Source organism: Chanodichthys erythropterus, chromosome 8 (genome assembly GCF_024489055.1).
Source record: "Chanodichthys erythropterus isolate Z2021 chromosome 8, ASM2448905v1, whole genome shotgun sequence".
In the NCBI taxonomy this organism is placed as follows: domain Eukaryota; kingdom Metazoa; phylum Chordata; class Actinopteri; order Cypriniformes; family Xenocyprididae; genus Chanodichthys; species Chanodichthys erythropterus.
In genome coordinates this window covers 37,057,703-37,082,473 of record NC_090228.1, presented here as the reverse complement: position 1 = coordinate 37,082,473, position 24,771 = coordinate 37,057,703, and the positions used below count along the sequence as shown (strand labels likewise).

The 24,771-nt window shown below is 40.5% G+C and overlaps 2 protein-coding genes and 1 long non-coding RNA gene across 6 annotated transcripts in view; all 3 read left to right on the top strand.

The window, feature by feature from the left end:
* Positions 1-690: 690 nt before the first annotated feature.
* On the top strand, positions 691-19,758 carry LOC137024858 (complement C1q-like protein 4). Its single transcript, XM_067392802.1, has 4 exons — positions 691-937; positions 1,100-1,150; positions 11,649-11,780; positions 17,512-19,758. The coding sequence occupies exons 1-4, from the start codon at positions 691-693 to the stop codon at positions 17,790-17,792; spliced, it is 711 nt and encodes a 236-aa protein (XP_067248903.1). The 3' UTR covers positions 17,793-19,758.
* On the top strand, positions 1,210-9,705 carry LOC137024862 (uncharacterized). Its single transcript, XR_010895778.1, has 3 exons — positions 1,210-2,446; positions 2,921-2,980; positions 9,145-9,705. It is a non-coding gene; the product is annotated as an uncharacterized lncRNA (long non-coding RNA).
* Positions 19,759-21,069: 1,311 nt separating the features above from the next.
* The window catches only part of LOC137024845 (E3 ubiquitin/ISG15 ligase TRIM25-like), a 47,923-nt gene continuing 44,221 nt past the window's right edge, over positions 21,070-24,771 (top strand). For 3 of the 4 annotated variants that reach the window (XM_067392781.1, XM_067392780.1, XM_067392778.1), the window contains exons 1-2: positions 21,116-21,296; positions 23,690-24,269. In XM_067392781.1, coding sequence (XP_067248882.1) covers positions 23,694-24,269 — 576 coding nt within the window. In that variant the 5' untranslated portion in view covers positions 21,116-21,296; positions 23,690-23,693. Of the gene's footprint in view, positions 21,297-23,689; positions 24,270-24,771 lie in introns of all 4 variants that reach the window. The other variant, XM_067392779.1, reaches the window with a different exon arrangement.

The window sequence follows — 24,771 nt, the reverse complement described above, 5'->3', positions numbered from 1 at the left end:
ACTGACACATGAACTGTCAGTTTGATTGTTTTTCTTCTGTCACATGTTTCTTTGTTTGAGTTTCCCACCACATTCTGTTTTTTCCGTGTTTTTTGTGAGTACATTTTTTGGTTTCTTCCTGCACCATGGACTCCTTTTTTTCAGTGCAACACCACAGTGAACATCGTCGACAGCCCTGAACTGTCCATCTCCCTGCTGATTTCGTCCTCTGGATTCTGTGTTTCTCCCTGTGGATTATCAGGTAAAGTCTTATTTAACTTTAATCTTCCTCGTCGTGTGTTTGATACACCACCATTACGTAACAACAATAGCTAATGTATCTAATTTAAATAAAGTCACTCAAACTTGCATATGGATGTACATTTTGAGGTAATCATTCCTCATAGTCACACAGCCTGTTTTATTAAATTAGGTGCTATTTAATACTATTAATTTGTGAGATTTTAACCTGATACAGCTATATGATATATCTGTTATCATTCCTTATCGTCCAATAAGGATGCAGACTGATGATATGTAAAAAAAAAAAAAAAAACATTGAGTCAGTTATTTTCAGTTGAGATTAACATAAGGTCACAGATGTTGTGAACAGAGATAAACATCCCACTAATGATTAACAGTTCACTCAAATTATTTATTTATGTGACAGTAAAACAGGACACTATAAAAGGAACATGAAAGGATGTGAGGATGACAGAGCAAGAGCTCAAAACAAACATCAGTGAAGTGAGAATGAAGGCTTTAGTATGTATACTGCTGCTGTTGGAAACCTTTGTGTTTGTCGTCCAGCAGCAGGTAGATGGAGGACTCAATGAGAAGGAGCGCCCCGACATCTATAAAGCGCTGAGAGAACTGACCGCCACCGTTACAGAGCAGAAGGAAAACATCAGAGCTTTAGAGACACAACTGAGGAATGAGATGAAGAAGAAAGATGAAGGTACTTCACCATAACATTCATTCTTTTATCAATGATCCTCAAAGTAAAACACCAATGCAATACATTGTATAGTGTAAAGTTGAGTGTATACTGTGATTATTGTAATAGATAACACAATTTACAGTGTAAATGTCATTTAACAGAATCTTTATTCCTTCACAGAAATTTCAAATCTTACTCTGAGTCAAGTGGAGTTGAGAAAGGAAAATAGAGGTGAAAGTGTGCTTGAATGATGTTAAATTCAGTGTATTCATTCTCAGTGTAATACAGTAATATATCACAATATTGGGTAACACTTTACAATAACAGTACATGAATAACCATGAACTAATACCTAAATTAATAGTTACTTCAACATGAACTCATGATTAGTCAAGATATGAACTAATGAAGAGTGATCCTTAACTACGACAGGAGTCATAGGGATTCATGTGTAACAGGATTAGGTGATTGACAGCAGTGTTTGCCTATCAGTGAATAGTACCTCCTATTTAAAGGCCGATTGGCTGTTACCTGGGATGCGTCACGTCCGTTTTCCTCTCTTGTTTTGGCTGTGTTGACGGTGGCTGTGGAGTGCAGTTTCTATATTCTGGTGCTGCTGCCCTTTTTGTGCTGCTTAGTGGGTTTTGATGACTGTTTGCCTCTCAGTATACATGACTTCCTGTACCCCATGGTGTTAGCGGTGGGTATGACGGTGGCAAGCCCATGCCTATGAAGCATTTTATTCGGCGTGATATCCTGATGGATTCTCCCTCTCGTTCTATGTTGTGATTGTTTGCTGCCGTGATCGTTTATGCCGTGATTGTTTGCTGCCGTGAGCACTTGCTGCTGTCTTCGCGCTGTTAACAGAGCGGCGGTCCATACAGCCGCGCCGACGAAGTCATCAAAGTTTATTAAAGGGGACTGCTGGTTTGATTCTGTTACGTGCCTTTCTAGTGCCCTGCTTCACGTTTTGGTTTATTTTATTATTAGTTATCATGGTTAAATCAGTTAACCTTTTTCTTTTTCTTTAAGTTTGTGGACATTTGTTTGATGGTATTGCTTTGATTTTTCTTTTTTTTTGTGAAACTACAATCTGTCGATATGTGCATGTTTAATCTATGAATGCAATTCAAATCGTGTGGTGACCTACTGTATAGAAGTTGGTGTTTGTAACAATTTCAGGTGATTAACTATCTGATTTTCTGGTTACATTGTTGCTTCTCCTCACTTCTGTTTGTTGATACCACTTATGTGAGGAGTTGCTGCATTGATGATTATATTGCCATTTCTGCCCAGTTTGTTTTTATAGTTATTTATTTTCTTTCTGATTTATTGCAGGAGCTGGGGTCCCACGGGTGGTTTGATCTTCCTCCTTGTGGTGGTGGTTCTCCTTCATCGTGTGCGGTGTACACCTTGAGTGTTTGATAGTGTGATTAGAGTGCACGGGTGTGTGTGCGCGTGGAAGTGTGCTCTTGTGAAACCAAACTCTACATTGATCCCAGCCGTTGGGAACCTCAGCCCCTGCTGGTATTACTCCGTCTTTGTTTTACATATACATACACAAATACATACTACCTCAAGTTGGTTTTGTTTGATATCTTTTTCTTTTTGTAATTTGTGTTCTTGTGTTTGAATTGGGGTTTCGTGTATTTTTCTGTGATTCATTGTTTTGTATTTTAATTAACTTTTGTATTAATAAACATTTTTGTATTTTTTTATACTCATGTCTCTGGCCTCATTTTGAGGGAACCGAACCTGTGTGCTATATTCCCCAATTTGGGTGGTTTGAGTATTTTCCCTGGGGTTAATCCTTAGGGTGGCGTAGTCGGACTTCATTATTAGTGAACAAAACCTTGGGCTTGTGTCTCAAAATTACACCGCCCCGCCACATTCTGGCGTAGTCGGCAGGGTCCCCTCTTGTGTAGTCCAGAGACGTGGGTTTTGTTTGTATATTTGCTTTTTTTTTTTTCTCTCTCTCTCTCTCTCTCTCTCTTCTGGTAGGAACCAGACAACAGCAGTCCCTCTTTGCGTGTGCAGTTGCAGATATGGAGGACGAATTGCGTGAGTTAAGAGATTTGGTAGCTCAACTGAAAGCTGATAATGAAAGGCTGCGGCAAGAGCCAGTGTCTGTTGCGCAGCCAGGTCCATCTAATGTTGCTATTCCTGTGGCTGAAAATCCCCCACTTATTGGTGCTGGTGCATCGACAGCGGAGCGGTTTGTTTTCATTCCTCGGGATCGCAAGTGCCCAAAGTTTAGCGGTCGGTCGGGCATTGGCATCAATGAGTGGGTGGAGGAGGCTCAGGCCTGTATGCGGCTTCGCCATCTGTCTACAGCTGATCAGGCATTTTTCTTGTTTGATCATCTGGAAGGAGAGCGAGGAAGAAATTCGTTATCGATCGAGGAACGAGAGGGAGGATCAGATCAAATTATTCAGGTATTGCGTGAATTGTACGGTTGTACAAAGTCTTATGTAGCACTTCAGGAGTCGTTCTTTTCCAGAAGACAACAGGATGGGGAGACGCTGGTGGAGTTCTCCCTGGCCCTGATGAGTCTCCTGGAAAAGGTTAAAAGTCAGTCACCTCACGGCATGCCTAACGCCGAAGTGTTATTAAGAGATCAGTTTGTTGAGTATGTTAACGATTGTGCTCTTCGGCGTGAACTTAAGCAATTTGTGCGTCGTCAACCTACTGCTACATTGTTTGACATTCGCAGCGAAGCTCTTCGTTGGGAAAGAGAGGGTATGCCTGGGGGGGTACGTGGTCGGAGCCAGTCTGTTCCATCCGCTTATGGCATCCAATATGGGGTACAGGGACATCAGCATGTTAATAGTAGTAGTGGTTCAGTAACGTCAGAAATGAGTGAACTACGGGACATGCTCAGAAAGCAGCAACAACAATTAAATCAGTTAACCCAAAGTATGGCTCAGCTTCAAAATTCTCAGTCACGTTCACGACCATTTAAGGCTAACTTAATTTGCAGAAGGTGTCAGCAACCTGGCCATTTTGCCAGAGATTGCGATGGGGAGCGGAGATCTGCTTCACCATCAGCCCGTGTGAATTCTGCCGTAATGAAGGGTGGACAGTCATCCGCGCAGCCGTCGGAAAACTAGTTCCCACCGAGTTGCAGGGCCACAATTTGGTTGGGAAAAGGATAGGCTCTAAAACTGTAACTGATTTTGATTTTATGTCACGCCTTATGTCTACTTGTCCACAGCTTATTGTATCTATGGGTGGGGCTCAGATACCTTGCCTGGTGGACACTGGTTCTATGGTGTCCACCATTACTGAGAGTTGGTTTGTGACAAATTTTGGGTCGTGGGGTCAGGAACAGCTTAGATCGTGTCATTGGTTACAACTTCGAGCTGCAAACGGTCTTTCAATTCCTTATGTTGGTTATTTGGAATTAGATGTGGAACTCTGTGGGCGAGTAATTTCAGGCTGCGGCATACTGGTGGTCAGAGATCCTCCCGGTGGTGTGTGTGCAGAAGTTCCTGGGGTGTTAGGTATGAACATCCTGAGCCGCTGCTACCGGGAGCTCTTTGGCCAGCATGGCACAGCTCTCTTTGACTTACCAGTGGTATCACAGGCCCCTAATTTTGTTTTTCAGGCCTTACAGCATTGCCACCAGGTTGACGTTCAGCCAGTTTCAGATGGCGGAGGGCGAGTTAGAGTGCGGGGACGTCGGGCGTGGCGCATCTTGGGTGGCACCATGAAATTGGTGGTTGCTGCAACCTGTTCAGTGCAATATTCGAGTGGTACAGTACTGTTTGAGCCACCAGTTTCTGGTCTACCGGCAGGTTTGCTAGCCTCTCCTGCTCTCTTAAGGGTGGACGGTGGTACAGTTTATGTGCCAGTAGTTAATGTGGGTACTGTAGATGTGGTATTGTACGCTAGCACTGTTATTGGCACTGTGAATAAGGTTGATGTGATTAGTTTGCCCCCGGAGGTCGCAGAAGTTAAGACCGTTACAGCTAAGGTGAGTACACAGTTTGTGCAGGTTTCCCCTACTGTGCAAGAACAGATAGCCATGTTAGACTTATCTGTGTTGTCAGAAGAAGAACAGGGTAAGGTCAGGGCACTACTGGAGAAGTATGTGCCTGTGTTCTCTGCAAACGATGGGGATTTGGGATGCACAAATTTGATATCCCATGAGATCCCCTTGTTGGATGACATCCCTGTTAGGCAGCGGTTCAGGCGTATTCCTCCATCCGAGTATGAGGTGGTCAAGGCACATATCAATCAATTGTTGGAAACTCAGGTAATTAGAGAGAGCTGCAGTCCCTATGCGTCGCCCATTGTTCTGGTCAAAAGAAGGACGGTAGTCTGCGCATGTGCGTGGACTACCGTCGCTTAAATTCAAAGACTAGGAAGGATGCGTTCCCTCTACCACGTATAGAGGAGACTCTGGACTCGCTGGCTGGGGCCCGTTGGTTTTCTACCATGGACCTGGCCAGCGGGTACAATCAGGTACCTGTAGCTGAGGGGGACAAATCTAAAACTGCTTTTTGCACCCCGTTTGGCCTCTTTGAGTGGAATAGGATGCCCTTTGGGCTGTGCAATGCCCCAAGCACCTTCCAACGATTGATGGAACGGTTGTTTGGGGATCAGCAGTGCCAGTCCCTCCTCCTTTATCTTGATGATATTGTTGTCTTTTCCTCCTCGGTAGATCAACATCTTGCCCGGATGGAGGTAGTCCTGAGCCGCTTGCAAAGTGAAGGGTTGAAGGCCAAATTATCGAAGTGTGCTTTTTTTCAAAAGGGAAGTGCATTATTTGGGGCATGTCATCTCTTCAGATGGAGTTTCCACTGATCCAGGGAAGGTGGAGGCGGTTGCACAATGGCGTTGTCCCACCAGTGTTGCGGAGTTGCGCTCATTTTTGGGATTTGCTAGCTACTACCGACGGTTTGTGGAGGGGTTTGCCAAGTTGGCTGCCCCTCTTCATAGGTTGGTGGCTCAGCTAGCAAATCCCAAGCGGCCGAAGCAGGGTGTTCAGGAGTTTGCTGAAGCCTGGTCAGCGGAATGTCAGTGTAGCTTTGAGGGGTTGAAAGGTAAGTTAACCACAGCTCCAGTGCTTGCTTATGCTGACTTTTCGCTACCTTTTATTTTAGAGGTAGATGCCAGTCATGGAGGACTAGGGGCAGTCCTCTCACAGGAGCAACAAGGTAAAGTACGCCCTATAGCTTATGGTAGCCGCAGTCTTAGGCCCACTGAGCGCAATACATCCAATTACAGTTCAATGAAACTGGAGTTTTTGGCGCTCAAGTGGGCCATGACTGAAAAATTTAGGGAATACTTGCTGGGCCATAAATGTGTGGTTTTTACTGACAACAACCCCCTCAGCTACCTGACTTCTGCAAAGTTGGGTGCCATGGAGCAGCGTTGGGCTTCCCAATTGGCATCATTTGATTTTGAGATCAAATATAGGTCAGGGAGAAGCAACCGCAATGCGGATGCCTTGTCGCGTCAAAACTTTTCAGGTACAGGGGTGGTACATGAGTTTTGTCCTGCTGTGGCTGTTCCAGTGGCATTGCAGCAAGCTGCCCAAGGTGGATTGGTGACCTCGGTCAATCAGGTTACCTCATTTCCTTGTACTTCAATTAGTGACATGAGTGCTCAGCAGGTAGCAGACTCAGTCATAGGTGAGTTGTTGGTTTTGGAGGCGCAAGTTGCCCCCAACTCCTGAAGAGCGTAAGAAACTCTCCAGATTGGCAGTTATTCTGCTCCGTCAATGGGACCGCCTAGTGGAGACTGATGGAGTGCTCTATCGGCGTGTATTGCGCTCAGATGGTGGAGAGGAAATCTTCCAGGTATTATTGCCTGCAGCCATGAAACAGGATGTCTTGATCCAGCTTCACCAACAGCATGGGCATCAGGGGTAGAACGCACATTTCAGCTAGTGCGGCAGCGGTGCTATTGGCCTGGCATGTCTGCAGACATTACCCGCTGGTGCCAGGAGTGTGAGCGGTGCCAGTGTGCCAAAGGCGTCCCCTCTGCACCTGGTAGTTTCATGGGACATTTGTTGGCTGCTCGGCCAAATGAAATTTTGGCCTTGGATTTCACAGTGTTAGAGCCCTCAAGGTCTGGCCTTGAAAACGTGTTAGTTATGACCGATGTTTTTACAAAATACACCTTGGCAGTACCCACTAGAGACCAACGGGCAGAGACTGTAGCTCAGGTTCTTGTGGTAGAGTGGTTTTGTAAATTCGGTGTGCCGGGTCGTATTCACTCCGACCAAGGTCGGAATTTTGAATCCGTCCTACTTCAACAGCTTTGCAGTTTGTATGGAGTCGAGAGTCACGTACGACCCCATATCACCCGGCCGGAAACGGTCAGTGCGAACGTTTCAATAGAACGTTGCATGATCTGTTGCGCACTTTGCCGCTTTCCAAAAAGGGTGATTGGCCACTTTGCCTCCCACAAGTACTCTTTGCATATAACACCACTCCCCATCAGACAACGGGGGAATCCCCGTATTTTTTAATGTTCGGGCAGGAACCCAGACTTCCGGTTGACTTCTTGCTGGGCAGAGTCCAAGAGCCGTTGGCCGGCAGCGTTAATAGGTGGATTCTGGAGCAGCAGGATCGGTTGCAAGTTGCGTTTGAGAGTGCTCGTGAACGTTTGGGTGCTGCAGCCGATCGGCGAAAGGCTCGGCATGACCAGCAGGTAAGGGGAGCACCACTGAAGGAGGGTCAATTGGTATACCTCCGTGATCATAGTGTGAGGGGTAGATGTAAAATCCAAGACCTGTGGAGTTCAGTGGTGTACCAGATCATGAGAGCACCCAAGGAAGGTGGGGCAGTATATACCATTGCTCCTACCATGGATTTGGGAAAAGTAAAGCATGTGCACCGGTCCTTGCTGAAGGCCCAGATCTGTCAGGATCTGCCTACTGGGTTGCCTGATAGTCCGGTGGCTGAGTCTTTGCAGCCTCCGGAAGAGGGGTATGATGATGAGGAGGATTTGTTTGTCTTAGTGCCAGAGACACCACAACTTGGAGGTAGGACGAGGCTACAGGACATTGGTCCTTCTCTTCCTCAGACCTCTGGTGTCCGGCAAGCTGTGGAAACCCCTAGGGTAACAGAGGTTGAGGTGGGCTCACAGCCAGTTGTATTGCCTTCCAACTCATTAGAGGTAGGTGAGGTTACGGTAAGAAGGACTGGGAGGAGGAGGACGGCAGGTCAGCACTCTAATTTGCACCACCTCCCTCGAACAGTGGGGGCAGGTTCAGTGGCCAGTATAGTGAGTAGTACAGCTGGTACCCTGTTCCGGCCTTGGAACTGAGTTCCTAGGTGGGATTTTGTTTGATTCACCGTCGGGACGACGTTGCAGAAACTGGGGATGGAATGTAACAGGATTAGGTGATTGACAGCAGTGTTTGCCTATCAGTGAATAGTACCTCCTATTTAAAGGCCGATTGGCTGTTACCTGGGATGCGTCACGTCCGTTTTCCTCTCTTGTTTTGGCTGTGTTGACGGTGGCTGTGGAGTGCAGTTTCTATATTCTGGTGCTGCTGCCCTTTTTGTGCTGCTTAGTGGGTTTTGATGACTGTTTGCCTCTCAGTATACATGACTTCCTGTACCCCATGGTGTTAGCGGTGGGTATGACGGTGGCAAGCCCATGCCTATGAAGCATTTTATTCGGCGTGATATCCTGATGGATTCTCCCTCTCGTTCTATGTTGTGATTGTTTGCTGCCGTGATCGTTTATGCCGTGATTGTTTGCTGCCGTGAGCACTTGCTGCTGTCTTCGCGCTGTTAACAGAGCGGCGGTCCATACAACCGCGCCGACGAAGTCATCAAAGTTTATTAAAGGGGACTGCTGGTTTGATTCTGTTACGTGCCTTTCTAGTGCCCTGCTTCACGTTTTGGTTTATTTTATTATTAGTTATCATGGTTAAATTATTTAACCTTTTTCTTTTAAGTTTGTGGACATTTGTTTGATGGTATTGCTTTGATTTTTCTTTTTTTGTGAAACTACAATCTGTTGATATGTGCATGTTTAATCTATGAATGCAATTCAAATCGTGTGGTGACCTACTGTATAGAAGTTGGTGTTTGTAACAATTTCAGGTGATTAACTATCTGATTTTCTGGTTACATTGTTGCTTCTCCTCACTTCTGTTTGTTGATACCACTTATGTGAGGAGTTGCTGCATTGATGATTATATTGCCATTTCTGCCCAGTTTGTTTTTATAGTTATTTATTTTCTTTCTGATTTATTGCAGGAGCTGGGGTCCCACGGGTGGTTTGATCTTCCTCCTTGTGGTGGTGGTTCTCCTTCATCGTGTGCGGTGTACACCTTGAGTGTTTGATAGTGTGATTAGAGTGCACGGGTGTGTGTGCGCGTGGAAGTGTGCTCTTGTGAAACCAAACTCTACATTGATCCCAGCCGTTGGGAACCTCAGCCCCTGCTGGTATTACTCCGTCTTTGTTTTACATATACATACACAAATACATACTACCTCAAGTTGGTTTTGTTTGATATCTTTTTCTTTTTGTAATTTGTGTTCTTGTGTTTGAAGTGGGGTTTCGTGTATTTTTCTGTGATTCATTGTTTTGTATTTTAATTAACTTTTGTATTAATAAACATTTTTGTATTTTTTTATACTCATGTCTCTGGCCTCATTTTGAGGGAACCGAACCTGTGTGCTATATTCCCCAATTTGGGTGGTTTGAGTATTTTCCCTGGGGTTAATCCTTAGGGTGGCGTAGTCGGACTTCATTATTAGTGAACAAAACCTTGGGCTTGTGTCTCAAAATTACACCGCCCCGCCACACATGCATGAAAACAGAAGCCTTAACTACGCGTTAATACATGTTTGATAATTAATGCATTAATTAACATTTAGGGGTAAACTAAATAAATCAGCCTCCATAAGAGTAAACAAGAAGTCTCTGAATTTGAATTAAACGCGATTTAATACTGTCATAAATTACACCGTAATATCATAATCTGCCATCTGCAGCTTTGTGACAAATAATTGCAATGGCACATGATTATTTAGCCATTAATTACATAGATCTGTCTAATCAAATGTGGAAAATAGACTAACTACCACTAATAAATTTAATTTGATCTAAACTGTTTTCTGATTTTTACAGTTAATTTATATTTAGTCATATAGCTAAATAGTCATAGTTTATTCCCGGAACTAAAGTATGTAGGGTTTGTTTCTGGCGGGACACACATTAGTGGCACACGCTAGGTGTTCTCTTGGCGCGTTTGTTGTGTTGCTGGCATTTTAAACTAATAAATGTTGACTGCTTTGGTAAGCCGAATTAATAATTAAAGACATATTTACATGTATGTTTTATTGGGGTTTTCAGGAGGTTATGTGCAGTTATTAACTGTATTTGTTTTTTTGTCGTTTAAATGTATATGCTTTGATTAACATTAGCTTGTGGATGCGCGCTATTTTACATGTAAATGTACCTTATGTGTGTCTTTACAGGTATGTTTATGGCTTGCTTTCAAGTCCATATATGTTTAATTACAGAAATAAACATAAAATACCAATACTTTTTATTTTAGTTTTTTTGTAACAGGGTGTAAAGGAATAAGGATGGCACTCTATAGTGTTTATTCATATATTAGTTAATGATGTGTGATATGTGCATCATGTCATGACTTTACTTGAGGGGGCACAATCATAATTAACTCATTATTAACTAAGCATATACTAACATCAACTAATGGTTTGTTAATGTATACTTATGTCATGACTTTACTTGAGGGGTCACAATCATAATTAACTCATTATTAACTAAGCATATACTAACATCAACTAATGGTTTGTTAATGTATACTTATGTCATGACTTTACTTGAGGGGGCACAATCATAATTAACTCATTATTAACTAAGCATATACTAACATCAACTAATGGTTTGTTAATGTATACTTATGTCATGACTTTACTTGAGGGGGCACAATCATAATTAATTCACTGTTAACTAATTACCAAATTCAGCTCATGATTATCATTAACTTACTTTCAAACGCACTTGTACTAACACAACTATATAAGTACTCAGCCCAGTTAAGTGATGTTGTGTGACTTTTCAAAAAGTCCGAAAATGGAGGTACAGTATGATCACGGCCTGCGTCTGGATGGAGAGTGAACTTCTGAATCTGATCCCAGCAAACACTCCCTGACCTTAGTTCATGTTTCCTGTTTGGTTATTTTTTTGGGAACCGATTCCTCAGGAACTGATGTAAGTCACAGTAGTTTAGTTTGATAGGAAAGAATATCACAAAACAGATTAAGATAAACCTTTTAAGATAAATAGTGTATTTAGTATTTTATATGTTTGATAGGGAGGGTCAGTGAAAATAATTACAAACTAATCCTGTGCCTTTCAGTAATGTTTATAATGAAGCTGCTGATGTCAGTAGTTTAAATTCTGACAAGAATAAATTGTTTAAATTTATTTCAAAGTCCAAATATGTATTATTCCTTCTTATAGAGACTGTTTGATTTAGTTTACCCTAAATGTTAATTAATGCATTAATTATCAAACATGTATTAACGCATAGTTAAGGCTTCTGTTTTCATGCATGAATCCCTATGACTCCTGTCGTAGTTAAGGATCACTCTTCATTAGTTCATATCTTGACTAATCATGAGTTCATGTTGAAGTAACTATTAACTCAGTTATTAGTTCATGGTTATTCATGTACTGTTATTGTAAAGTGTTACCCAATATTGCTTATGTTTTTCAATAACAGACAGAGAAATAGCTTTTTCAGCTGCACTGACACAATCGAACGGTGAAAATATTGGACCTTTTCCCACTGAAGTCACGCTAACCTACAAGAACGTCTTCACAAACATAGGGAACGCCTACAACCCAATTACAGGTAATTATAAATGAAATGGAGTCATAAAAGTCAGTTTATAGTAATGAAACCTTTCTGCTCCATTCAGACCTGTCTTCAGTTGTGTAATGTTTATAAGAGAATTAGGGGCCGTTTACACGACAACAGTTTCAACTAAAAATGGTAAACTTTTTTAGTTTTGTGTTTTTTCCGTTCATTCACAGAAGTAAAGTAGTAACTTCGCGTGAGACACACTCAAAGAAATAAAATAAATCACCGAAGAGAAGCAGCTTGTGAACAGTTGTCTGTTTATTCACTCACATGAAAAACAACACCAACTTGCAATCCAGCCAATCAGGAAACACAACGATGAACACTGAAATAAATCAAGTATTTGAACACCTTTTTTCTGGGGTGCTTTTTTTTTTTTTTTTTTTTTTAAATAAATGAATATATATTCCTGGTTGCGCACAGCTTTCCTGTCAAACAAATATATTTACTGAAAAAAAATAAATAAATACTGTATCAGGTCGGCTTTGTCGAGTTCAGGTGCCCTCACTCCACGACACGCCATTCATGCAACGGACGCAACCCAAAAAATGAAACCAACTATGGTTGTGCAAGCACTTGATTGCACATGCTTGCTTGCAGTCTGTGTTCTTCCCCAAATTATGTTGTAGTAAGAAATGAAAATGCTTTGGGGGGATGTAGTGGAGTAAAAGTAAACATTTTAAAGTGGTCTCTTACATTAGTTATAATGCACTATGAATTAACATGAATGATCAATGTATAAATAATATATATATATATTTTTTTTATATATATATATATATATATATATATATATATATATATATATATATATATTTAAATATTCCAAAAAACATTTAGCAATTTTTTTTTTTTTTTTTTTTTTTTTATTCAAAGAAAACAAAATGTACTAAAGAGTTAAAACTGAACACAGTCTTGCTGCTTAAACTGTATAGGACAATTTTTAAAAATATTTTTGCGCTCCTTTTATATTTTACATTTACTTGTACTTTTACTTTTAATACTTAAGTACATTATATATATATACATATATAAAATATATTTTATACACAGTACAGTCCAAAAGTTTGGAACCACTAAGATTTTTAATGTTTTTAAAAGAAGTTTCGTCTGCTCACCAAGGCTACATTTATTTAATTAAAAATACAGTAAAAATACAGTTGTAACGAAGCGGGACTGAGGCGGAGATCCATTTGCAAGCTTTTATTACAAAAGTAAGCGTGGTCGTACAGGCAGGGTAAATCAGGAGCAAACAGGTACAGCAGAGGGTTATGCAGAATCGTAGTCAGGGCACAGGCAGAAGGTCGAGGCAGGCAGATATCACTCACAGGTCGGTATACAAAGCAAGGGTCAGGACAGGCAGCAACGGGTCAATAAACAGGAAACAGACAGGAACGGTAACAGACAGGCAGACAGGGAAATAACGCTCAGAATTGTCACAGGGTGAATCAAGACTTCGCGCTGAGGTGGTGTGTGTGTGAGTCTTTTATAGTCCTGGTAATGAGTATCAGCTGGGTGTGGTGATTAGTGTGGAGTGATTGTGAAGTGAGTGCAGGCGATAAGCAATGGAGGATCATGGGAAATGAAGTCCGGGATGTGACAGGAACAGACGGTGATCGTGACATAACGCCCCCCTCCCGGAAGGCGCGTCCTCGCGGCGTAAAAGGAACAGCTAGGGAGGGAGGGTGGGTGCATTGGAGACCGGCATGCAGACAGGAACGGGGTCCCCAATGCAGGTCCAGGAACTCGGGCAACCATGGCGAGTCCGGAGTGTCGGAAAGCCACGGCGGGTCAGGTGGCCTGGGTAGCCACGGCAGGTCAGGCGGCCTGGGTAGCCACGGCAGGTCAGGCGGCCTGGGTAGCCACGGCAGGTCAGGCGGCTTGGGTCACCACGGCAGGTCAGGCGGCTTGGGCAGCCGCAGCAATGAGTCCATAAATGGCCTTAGTGGGCTACAGTCCATAAATGGCCCTGACAGCAGTGGCTGGGCAGGGTCCCCACCCACCAGCTCCCCACCCCTAGGTATACAGCCAACCCCCCCCCCCCCCCCCTCAAAAAGTTCTTGGGGATTTCAGCGGGGGTCGCAGGTTCGTGGGCAAGGAGTTCGGGTGGCGCCGGCAGAGACAGGCGTGTGGGTTAAGCCGGCAGGGCAAGACGCCTGAATGGCGCTGGCAGCGCAAGGAGTTTGAGCGGCGCTGGCAGGGCTGGAAGCTCGGGTGGTGCAGGCAGGGCTGGAAGCTCAGGTGGTGCCGGCAGGGCGTGGAGCTCAGGTGGTGCCGGCAGGGCGAGGAGCACAGGTGGCGCCGGCAGGGCGAGGAGCACAGGTGGCGCCGGCAGGGCGAGGAGCACAGGTGGCGCCGGCAGGGCGAGGAGCACAGGTGGCGCCGGCAGGGCAAGACACTTAGGCGGTGCTGGTAGAGGATGACGCTTGGGCGGAGCAGGAGAGACCTCTGGAGTGGTCTCCAGGCCCACAGCGGCCTCTTGAACGGCGTCAGCGTCTTGAGGAGAGGAGGACGCCTTCTTCCTCCTCCTCCTCTTCCTCCGAGAGTGAGGCGATGGTTCACCGACTGGAACGGTCTCTGGAGCAAACTCACTGGCTGAAGCGGGTTCTGGAGCGGACTCAATGGCTTGAACGCCCCCTACCTCCGTGAGCACCGAAGGGGCGGCCATCTTGCCCGTAGGCACTGGCAAAGCAGCCATCTTGTCCATCGCGTCCAGGGCGCTTGAGAGCGTCGCGTCCGGCAGGCAGGCAGGCAGGCAGGCAGGCAGGCAGGCAGGCAGGCAGGCAGGCAGGCAGGCAGGCAGGCAGGCAGGCAGGCAGGCTCAAGATTTCGCGCTGAGGTGGTGTGTGTGTGAGTCTTTTATAGTCCTGGTAATGAGTATCAGCTGGGTGTGGTGATTAGTGTGGAGTGATTGTGCAGGTGATAAGCAATGGAGGATCATGGGAAATGTAGTCCGGGATGTGACAGGAACAGACGGTGATCGTGACAACAGTAATATTGTGAAATATTATTACAATTTAAAATAACTGTGTACTATTTAAATATATTTGACAAAGTAATTTATTCCTGTCACATGATCCTTCAGAAATCATTCTAATATGCTGATCTGCTGCTCAAGAAACATTTATGATTATTTTCAATGTTGAAAACAGTTGTGTACTTTTTTTTTTTTCAGGATTCCTTGATGAATAGAAAGTTCAAAAGAACAGCATTTATCTGAAATACAAAGCTTCTGTAGCATTATACACTACCGTTCAAAAGTTTGGGGTCAGTAAGAATATTTATTTTTAGTTTTTTGAAAAGAAATTAAAGAAATTAATACTTTTATTCAGCAAGGATGCATTAAATCAATCAAAAGTGGCAGTAAAGACATTTATAATGTTACAAAAGATTAGATTTCAGATAAACACTGTTCTTTTGAACTTTCTATTTATCAAATAATCCTGAAAAAAAATATTGTACACAAATATTTTGTACAATTGTACACATTAAATGTTTCTTGAGCAGCAGATCAGCATATTAGAATGATTTCTGAAGGATCATGTGACACTGAAGACTGGAGTAACGATGCTGAAAATTCAGCTTTGATCACAGGAATAAATTACTTTGTGAAATATATTCAAATAGAAAACAGTTATTTTAAATTGTAATAATATTTCACAATATTACTGTTTTTACTGTATTTTTAATTAAATAAATGTAGCCTTGGTGAGCAGACGAAACTTCTTTTAAAAACATTACTGTCACGATCATAGCCTGCTCCTGTCAGTTCCCGGACTACACTTCCCACAATCCTCCCTGTCTGTCACATGTTCACGTCACACCAATCACCTGTTGCCACATTCACCCTAGCACACCACACTATCACCACACCCAGCTGCAGCTCATAACCAGGACTATAAAGGACTGTCACACACACCACTTCACCGCGAAGTCTTGATTATTGCCCCGGCTGTCATTTCTGAGCGTTTATACCCTGTTTGTTTTCCCGTTGCTATTTCCGTCTGTTTAACGTTTCCTGACCCTTTGCTGCCTGCCCATCGACCCTGTGCCTGCTCTCTGGACTGTGTATCTTGCTTGTTGCCCTGATCCTCTGCCTGTCCCTGACCACGTTTCTGCCTGCTCTACATTGCTGTGTTTGCTGATGCTGACCCCTGCCTGTACTACTACGATTACTTTTAATAAAGCTTGCAAAATGGATCCCATGTCGAGTGTTGAATCGTTACAATTACAAATCTTAGTGGTTCCAAACTTTTGGACTTTACTGTGTATATATATATATATATATATATATATATATATATATATATATATATATACAGCTATGGAAAAAATTAAGAGACCACTTAACATTGATTTCTTAACTTGGAGTGGTCTCTTAATTTTTTCCATAGCTATATATATATATATTTATATATATATATATATATATATATATAAAAACTTTTCATACTTGAGTACAAAAAAAATCACATACTTTAAAACTTTTGCTCAAGTAATATTCTAAACAGTGACTTTAACTTCTACCAAAGTCATTTTCTGGTAAGATATCTATACCTTTACTTAAGTATGGCTTTCAAGTACTTTATACACCTCTGTAAACATGTGAATTTGTAAAAACTGTGATGTCATGCGTATTACGTGTTCAGTCTATAGAGGGTATGCACGTGACGTCACCGTCGACTATTATGACTGCGGTTACGCCCACTGGGTGGCACAAAGACTGAGCGGCAGCATTGGTTTTCAGCGTGAATGCTGTGAAAAACAAATCCAAAAACGGGAAAGAGCTTTTGCGATTTGACTGTACAAATAGCTTTGACACAAAATATGAGGTATATATTTAAAGACTGCTGAAAGCTACAGGGAAAAAAATAAGCAAATGGATCGCTGCAATGCACAGAAACAGCTGGACTCCAGCAGAGAAACATGGATTTGCAGTTATCATTGTGTCAATATGTTGGGTTTTGAGGTAAAATCATACCCTATATATTGTGTTGACAAATCATCAATCAAATATTTACCGTCTTATATTATGCATAATTGGGTGTTTTTAAATAAACACTGATAAAAACTATACAAGTTTTAGGGCTGGACGATATGACGATATATAACATTGATATAAGTAATTACTCGGATTTAAACCTACCTATATTGTAGTTATATAAAATATTCACAGGTAGATTTGCTTTATGTATTTCCCTGCCGTCGAAATCAGGCACATATAAATGTCAGGAAACATGACTGCTGGCAGCATGTCAATATCCATGGATTAGGTTTATTTGACAAGTTGTAAGGAACACTTTTGAGCCCAACCTTTAGTGTAATCGTTTGTTTTACTCGCGTTTTTGCAGTTTCCCCTATTAAATCCAGGCAGCAGGTGCTTTTACCACTCAGTCCAGCTGAGGGAGCGCGTTCTGGCAGGACCCTCTATAGTGTGTAGTGTTTCTTTAAAAAGTGACATCGCCAACTACTGGCCTGGCAGCAGAATACAGCGTTTTTAAGTTGTTTCCAAAGATCTGTGTGAACGGGGATCGTTTTGACAACATTGTTGTCGTTACGCGAAAAACGCAAAGAAAAAAACATGTCTGTTTTAGGAAACTGTTGTTGTGTAAACGTAGCCTGAAATAATCTGCCATCTCTCAAAACTATTACACTGTGTGTTTGGTAATTGAGCAAACATAAATGAATCAGCTGATTCTGTATCTCTTGTTATTTGATTTAGGTGTTTTCACAGCCCCACTGAAAGGAGCGTACATGTTCAGAATCTCTGTATTTGGTTATGGTCCAAATCCAGCAGGTGCCTGCATTTATAAGAATGGAGAGAAATTGGTTATAGCATTTGCTAATCAGCCTCAGAGAGAGTTAAACTCCTCGAATGGAGTTGTGTTGATCCTGGAGGTTGGAGATGTTGTCTATGTGAGACTGTACCCTAACACGAAGATATATGATAGCTATAATAACCACAGCACATTCAGTGGTTATCTGCTGTTTACCTTAATATAACAGGAGATTTGAAGAATGTGATTCCAGTAATTCTGAACCTTCAGCATATGATTTAAGATGGAAATCATTAAGAATCATTAACATATAAATCCGTATTAATGAGGACTAATGTGTGTTTGAAATTTGTTTTAGATTACTGTATAAAAGTCTGAGCTGCCTATACATGTAACACTGTATAAAGAGTTTCAGCACTGAGACAGGAACCATGAATATCATGAGAATCAAAAGTAGGGCTGTCACAATTCTTCGATTAAATACGAGTACTCTATTTTTTTTAAAAAAGTCCTTGATTGCAATCTACCTGTGTCGAGTAATGTTGAGTTCACACTGCACAATTTTCAAACTCATCAGATCACTATCTGGGACAGCATTTAGTCACTGCTGTGAGCACACTGCTCGATGGATCGGTGACGGGGGGTTATATATTGCATGACTTTACAATAGGAAGAATTGAAGGCACCTCTGTCCGGTGCTCAAACTATGCTTCAAATCCAAACACACGTGAGGAGTGATAAGGGAACAACACAAGGACACGTGTGTGACCGGAATTGTTATTAAAAGTGTTAGCCTGCAAGAAGCTTGTGATCCAAATTGTCTGTGTGCTTACTTGCATCAAAAAGGTTATAAAATTTTTTTAAAAATAATTGGATTTTTTTTAAAAATTAAAGAAAAAAAGATTATGGAGGAGGAAATGTTTGGCAAGACAAAGGGGTGTGAAGGTATGGGTTTTTTTCTTATCACGCTGATAAGCAACAAATCCTGTGGTTTGTTATTTACAAAGATTGACGTGTGATATAGTGCAAGAATACGGATGTAATATTGCAACAAAATTTATATTTTTGTGCAAAAGATAAACGACTTACACTTGTTCAAGAGCATTTATATTTATATATAAACATTTATACATTTATATATTTTTATTAAATAATATTTAATAATTACAATAATGTTTACAAACAAATTTCTTGGTTAGTGAGGCACAATGTAAGTGAATGGGATCAAATGTTGAAGGCCATAGGGTCAGCCATCAAACACTGAACTGGACTAGATCCAAAAAGCACTGTATTGCAAAGTATTGCAGTTTAGAAATATTGGGGAAAAGGGTTTAAATTTGATTTTGAGAAATCTATAGAAAACTGTTGAACACTAAATGGATTCTAAGAAAAAAAAAAACAATCAAATAAAAACACTTTAACTGTTATTTCAATACACTGGTGCTCAGCGAAACCTCGTGCGTTCAGCACCATGGGTGTCGACAGCGACCATGTAGTAAAAAAACGAGTAGTTTAGGAACAAAACCAGCAGCAGTTGTGGCACGGAGGGGTCAAAAATAAATAAAAAACTATGAAACTGGAGCTATGTATCAACTTTATTTTGCCAACGCGTTTCGGCACACAGGCCTTCATCAGGGCTAAAGGTTTCAGGTGTGTGTAGGTTTGTGTAGGCTTTGAGTACAAACAGAATCAGAATTCAAACTTACAATCAACCAATGAAAAAATTGCATAAAATAACATCCACCAATCACAAAGCTTATAATAAATAGTCGTGAATCAACCAATGATCATCAAAGAGAAAGAAAAAATGGAGAAAAAAAATTACTACAAGTAAAAAAAACCCCGCTAAATTAACTAAATTCACATATTGAGATTTGCTGCCACCTACTGATGGATTAACTAATTTCATGTATATAATCATACAATTTAATTGACCCCAAATATTTCTTTGTTTAAAATGTTATTTGTGATGCGATCTGGGAAATCTCATCGGATGTCGCGATGAAACGTTTTCAGTAAAATAAAAAAATAGGTGTCATTTTCTTTGTCAAAATTGGGTTTTCATCAAACTATCATTCTTGTCTATCATTTCTGAAAATATCTTGGCAAAATTCGCCTGTTAAGTGCAGAAAAATAGCGATTAGTGGCAAGGCTGTCTTTCTCTAATGTTAGCCTAGGCTACTGTTTAAGAACACACCCAGCGGAGGAAAAAAAAACGCCCATAGCTTTCCCTCTCTTAACACTACAAAGACGGTTATATGGCTTATCAAAAATAAGCTATATAATATATAAAATGAATGTGTATTAATGCACATTTCCCACCAGTTCTGTATAAACTACATCACGCAAAGAGAACGGCGCTATAATGAACACACATGTTCTAATTATGAATTGAATTCTAATCAAATACTGCCAAACTGCCCATACTACTTCTGAGTAGGATGTCTACTTCATAAAATGTATGAAAATATAGAAATATATGGTTCAGGTCACTCAAACCATAAATGGAGGTGCCCTTAAATGGTCAGATATGGAGCTTGGGTGTCATCTAGTGAAAAAGTTTGAACTGCGCCCAAACAAAATCTTACTGAAATCAATTTTTTTTTAAATATTTCAACTTACAATGAGGAATGTTGACATTTTTGGCTTTTATTTTCTTGCAGTTTAAGAGTAAAACAAGCTTTGTGATATTATAAAATATAAACAATTAAACTTCTATAACTTTTTTTTTTTTTTTTTACTTTCATAATTTATTTCACCTCGACAATAATCTGACAAGTGTCTTCCTTAAAACAAGACCAACCGCAGGTCTATTCCAAAGCATTCTTGAATTACAACCATTTATGTATGGATAGTGCATTTTCACGTCTATGCGAAAAAGCGGTGACAGTTATTTAAACCTGTTTTTCTCAAAGATAACTGTAACATTTGTTACCGATGCTATGAAAGATGTAAAAACAGATTTGGAAAAGATCTCGAATCCAGCTTTCATATGGTATTGAAACCTGTGATGGGTAAAATTTCACCATGTGATGTGTTTTCGCAGATCACATCACATATTTAGAACAATAATAACATTATTTTGCTATTTTAATTGTTTTCAGAAAGCCCCATGAAATAGCATGATCAAACAAAGAGGGCAGGATGTGCTGTTATGTTTGAGATATTTAATTATGTAAATATTGTTTGGTGCAAATTATATATATATATATGAGAAGTTTAAAGGGTTCTATCTATCTATCTATCTATCTATCTATCTATCTATCTATTAACTCAAAACAGCAGTTCATGATCAGTTTTTCAGTGATTTTTCTTTGACTCAGCAATGATGGACAAGGACAAATGTGTGTTTGTCTTTTTTATTTTTGTCTTAACTTCTTTTGTAATGTTTCTGTGTCGTGTGAAATACAGATATTCAGTTTTGAATCCTGAAACATCATGCGCCATGCAAATGTATCATGATAAAACATATCATGTAATTTGAAGACTGTCCCTTGGATATCGCTGACGTCATCACCACCCATAGAAAGCAATGTTTTTTCCGCATTTGAAAGACTTCGACTCTAAAAGAAAACAGAATAGATGATAGTTACAGATGGAGGTAATATTAATAATAATAATCTCATACGAACATTTTTGCGCACGCCGTGAGTAAGTTATTGAGGGCACGAAGATCAGCGTTACTGCAGTCAGAAGGAGTAACTGTTAGATAAAACTTTTCTACACACAAGTAAGATAACATAATCTAAACTTACTATTTTATTTCTTCATTGGATTAACATGCAGCATAGGCTTCGTTTTGTCTAAAAGCATGGCCGAAAGTCGTGAGAGGTTTACACCCGAGTGCTGAGGGAAATATTATGAATTTTATGAATGCTTCTCTGAAGGGAACTGACTGCCTAGAGAAACGTTTTGATGGCATTTTCACACTTCCCTCTGCGTAATGCCTTATAAACAACATTATAATGTGTTGTATCATCTCATTAAATGACAGAAACTTTTAAAAAACTTTGTTTTTCATTATTTATAAGTGTTTTTGTCTGCTTTAAGTAAAATAACAAAAGTTCTTTTAAACAGCTATATCATGAAGTGATTATAAGACATTTGATTGACATTGACATTTTTATTGCAATACTTAGAAAGTAAAATGTGTTCCATATGTGCAAATCAACTTAAACAATATTTTATTGTTTCAAATGTAAAAGAGTTTTTGAGTTTTAAGGGATAGTTCACCCAAATATGCAAATTCTGTCATCATTTACTCACCCTCAAGTTGACCCAAACCTGTATGAATTTCTTTCTTCTGCTGAACACAGAATAAGATATTTCAAACAGTTAACGGTAGCCATTGACTTCCATAGTATTATTATTATTATTTTTTTTTAATCATTCAAATTTGGCTGGGTGGTTAATAACACATTTTTCTGCAGTGTGAAAAACTCAGAACACATACCTTAAAATGACTTTACAGGGACTTTAATATAATCTTAATATTATTGATTCATCCCCTCAAAGAAAGGGGCAGCAGATCCCAACGTTTAATATCTAATTTCTGACCACAGCTTTGTAGAGGTCCTTATGATTTTGTAGCCCAGAATCCCAAATATAGTATCTTTTCTGTATTAACTTTAAAAGGAATCTAATTATGTGTGGCAGCTGTATCGATTGGCTCACTTTTTTGAAGATTTATTTTGTAGCCAGATATTTAACCAAATCGAGCCTTTACACTTTACACTTTGAATTTTTATATAAAATTATGGTCAAACCCAAATTTTCCTTGAGTGTAAAAAAAGTTAGTCCCACTTTATCCAATCAAAGGCCTTTTCAGTAGCGAGCGATATTAAAATCTCTGGTGTGTTGGTGGGGAGGGACTAGAAAGAATATTTAAAAGATATCTAACATCTTAAAAAGAGTACCAGTTCTTCATGGAGTCTAGCTGGTCTGATGAAATTAAGGAGGGCATGAGCACCTCGTTTTGCCAAAATCTTAAAGGGGTACTCCACCGTTTTTTCATATTAAACTATGTTATTCCCTTAACTAAGACGAGTTGATACATACCTCTCTCGTCTCAGTGCGTGCACTAAATCGCTCTGTCTTGCGGCGAAACTTTGTTAGCACTTAGCTTAGCCCAGTTCATTCAATAGGGGCCAAGCAGAGAAGCTACCAAACACCTCCACGTTTTCCCTATTTAAATACAGTTACTCAAGTAGTGGCGCAGTAATATCTTCACTCGTGAAAAGTCCTCTCACCGGCCCCGCTCCCTCTCCTGTAAAAGTCACGTTGGTTCTATTGACGGAAATGAGAGGGAGGAGGAGAGAGAGTGGGGGCCGGTGAGAGGATTTTTCACGAGTGAAGATATTACTAGTTTTAGTGCACGCACTGAGACGAGAGAGGTATGTATCAACTCGTCTTAGTTAAGGGAATAACATAGTTTAATATGAAAAAATGGTGGAGTATCCCTTTAACATCTGTGTTTAGGAGAGAGACCGGTTTATATGAGCTGCACTGAGAGGGACTCTTATTTTTCTTCAAAATAAGAGAGATGGTCACTTCACGCAAGAAAATTTGAGGAAAGTGATTCTTTAAATACAGTGAGGAGCAAGGAGACAAGAATATCTCAATTATTATTATTATTTTTAAAGAACTTTGATGGAAAGCCATCTGGCCCTGGTGACTTGCCACATTTCATACTTATAATTGCTTCTGTGATCTCTTCTAACGAAATATTCTCTAGTTAGGCAGCCAGTTCTGGGTCTACCCTGGAGATATCCAAACTTTCTATATGATCTGTGTAGACCTTGCTCATCACTAACCTTCAAAATGTAATGATTGGCCACCATCTGAAGCAACTGATGTGCTAAACATTTTCCAGCCCTCTCCCCGTATTCCTAAGAGATTTGTCTAGATTTTAGTATAAGCTTTTCTGCTTGATGTGTCAAGAGAAGATCAAACCCCATTTTATAATAGGGTGAGAGTGGCTGTATCTAATATCTCATTTCATAATATCAACTGTCAGACTTGTATACAAACCTGTTTTGCATTCAGACAGAAGCAGGAAACTTCTCAGTGAAACTGAAACTAAATATAATTGAGCTGTTATTGTCTCTTTCTGTTTTTGTGCAGTAAAATGGCAGAAGCCAGATTTTCTCAGGATGAGTTCATGTGTCCAGTCTGTCTGGATCTCCTGAAGGATCCAGTGACCATTCCCTGTGGACACAGTTACTGTAAGATCTGTATTACAGGCTGCTGGGATGAGGAGGATCAGATGAGAGTCTACAGCTGTCCTCAGTGCAGACAGACCTTCAGTCCAAGACCTGCTTTAGCTAAAAACACCATTCTGGATGAAATGGTGGAGAAACTGAAGAAGATTAAACTTCCTGCTGACTGTTACCCTGGAGCTGGAGATGTGCAGTGTGACGTCTGTACTGGAAGAAAAGACAAAGCAGTCAAATCATGTCTGGTGTGTCTGAACTCTTACTGTCAAACTCATTTTGACCATCATGAGGAATTTCACTCACATAAGCCACATAAAGTGACTGAAGCAACTGGACGACTGCAGGAGATGATCTGCCGACAGAAACACGACAATATCCTTGAGGTTTTCTGCCGTACTGATCAGAAGTGTATATGTTTGCTGTGTATGATGGATGAACATAAAAACCATGACACTGTATCAGCTGCAGCACAGAGGACAGAGAAACAGGTATGAACCTTACTACAGAGGATTTTTGTGCTTAAAATGAAAGAAATTCCATTATTGTGTAGGAGTGTTAATTTATTGTCATTTCTGATTGGTTGTTCATGAAAACATGTGAACACTTCAGTTTTCTTTATTGTGTCCTGTTTTTGTGATAGACAGGGTTGCTGCACATTTTTTAAAGTCAAATTTAAGGCTTTTTAAGACCTGAAGAAATAAAAATTAATACTATACATTAGGGCTATGCAATACTGACAAAACATTTTATCTCTGTTTTTAGAGTCGTTTCAAAAGCAATATTTGCCACCTTAAACCGATTTCCAGGGGCATTTTTACCTACATAATGGCATTTTTTAAAACTCATTAGATGTATGCATCACCTTTTAGGTCAAATTCTAACATTCAAATTAAATTCAATTAGAATAATAGCACAGTATCGGACTGTTATTACCAAAAATGAAATCATTATCAACAAAATCCATCTTTGGAGAAGTGGCAGGTATTTGCA

What these genes read in the sequence shown, in the direction of transcription:
- LOC137024858 (XM_067392802.1), top strand. Translation starts at nt 691, where the DNA reads ATGACAGAGCAAGAGCTCAAAACAAACATCAGTGAAGTGAGAATGAAG. An exon ending in GATGAAGAAGAAAGATGAAG is followed by an intron (nt 938 to 1,099) that starts GTACTTCACCAT and finishes ATTCCTTCACAG; the next exon opens with AAATTTCAAATCTTACTCTG. An exon ending in GTTGAGAAAGGAAAATAGAG is followed by an intron (nt 1,151 to 11,648) that starts GTGAAAGTGTGC and finishes TTTCAATAACAG; the next exon opens with ACAGAGAAATAGCTTTTTCA.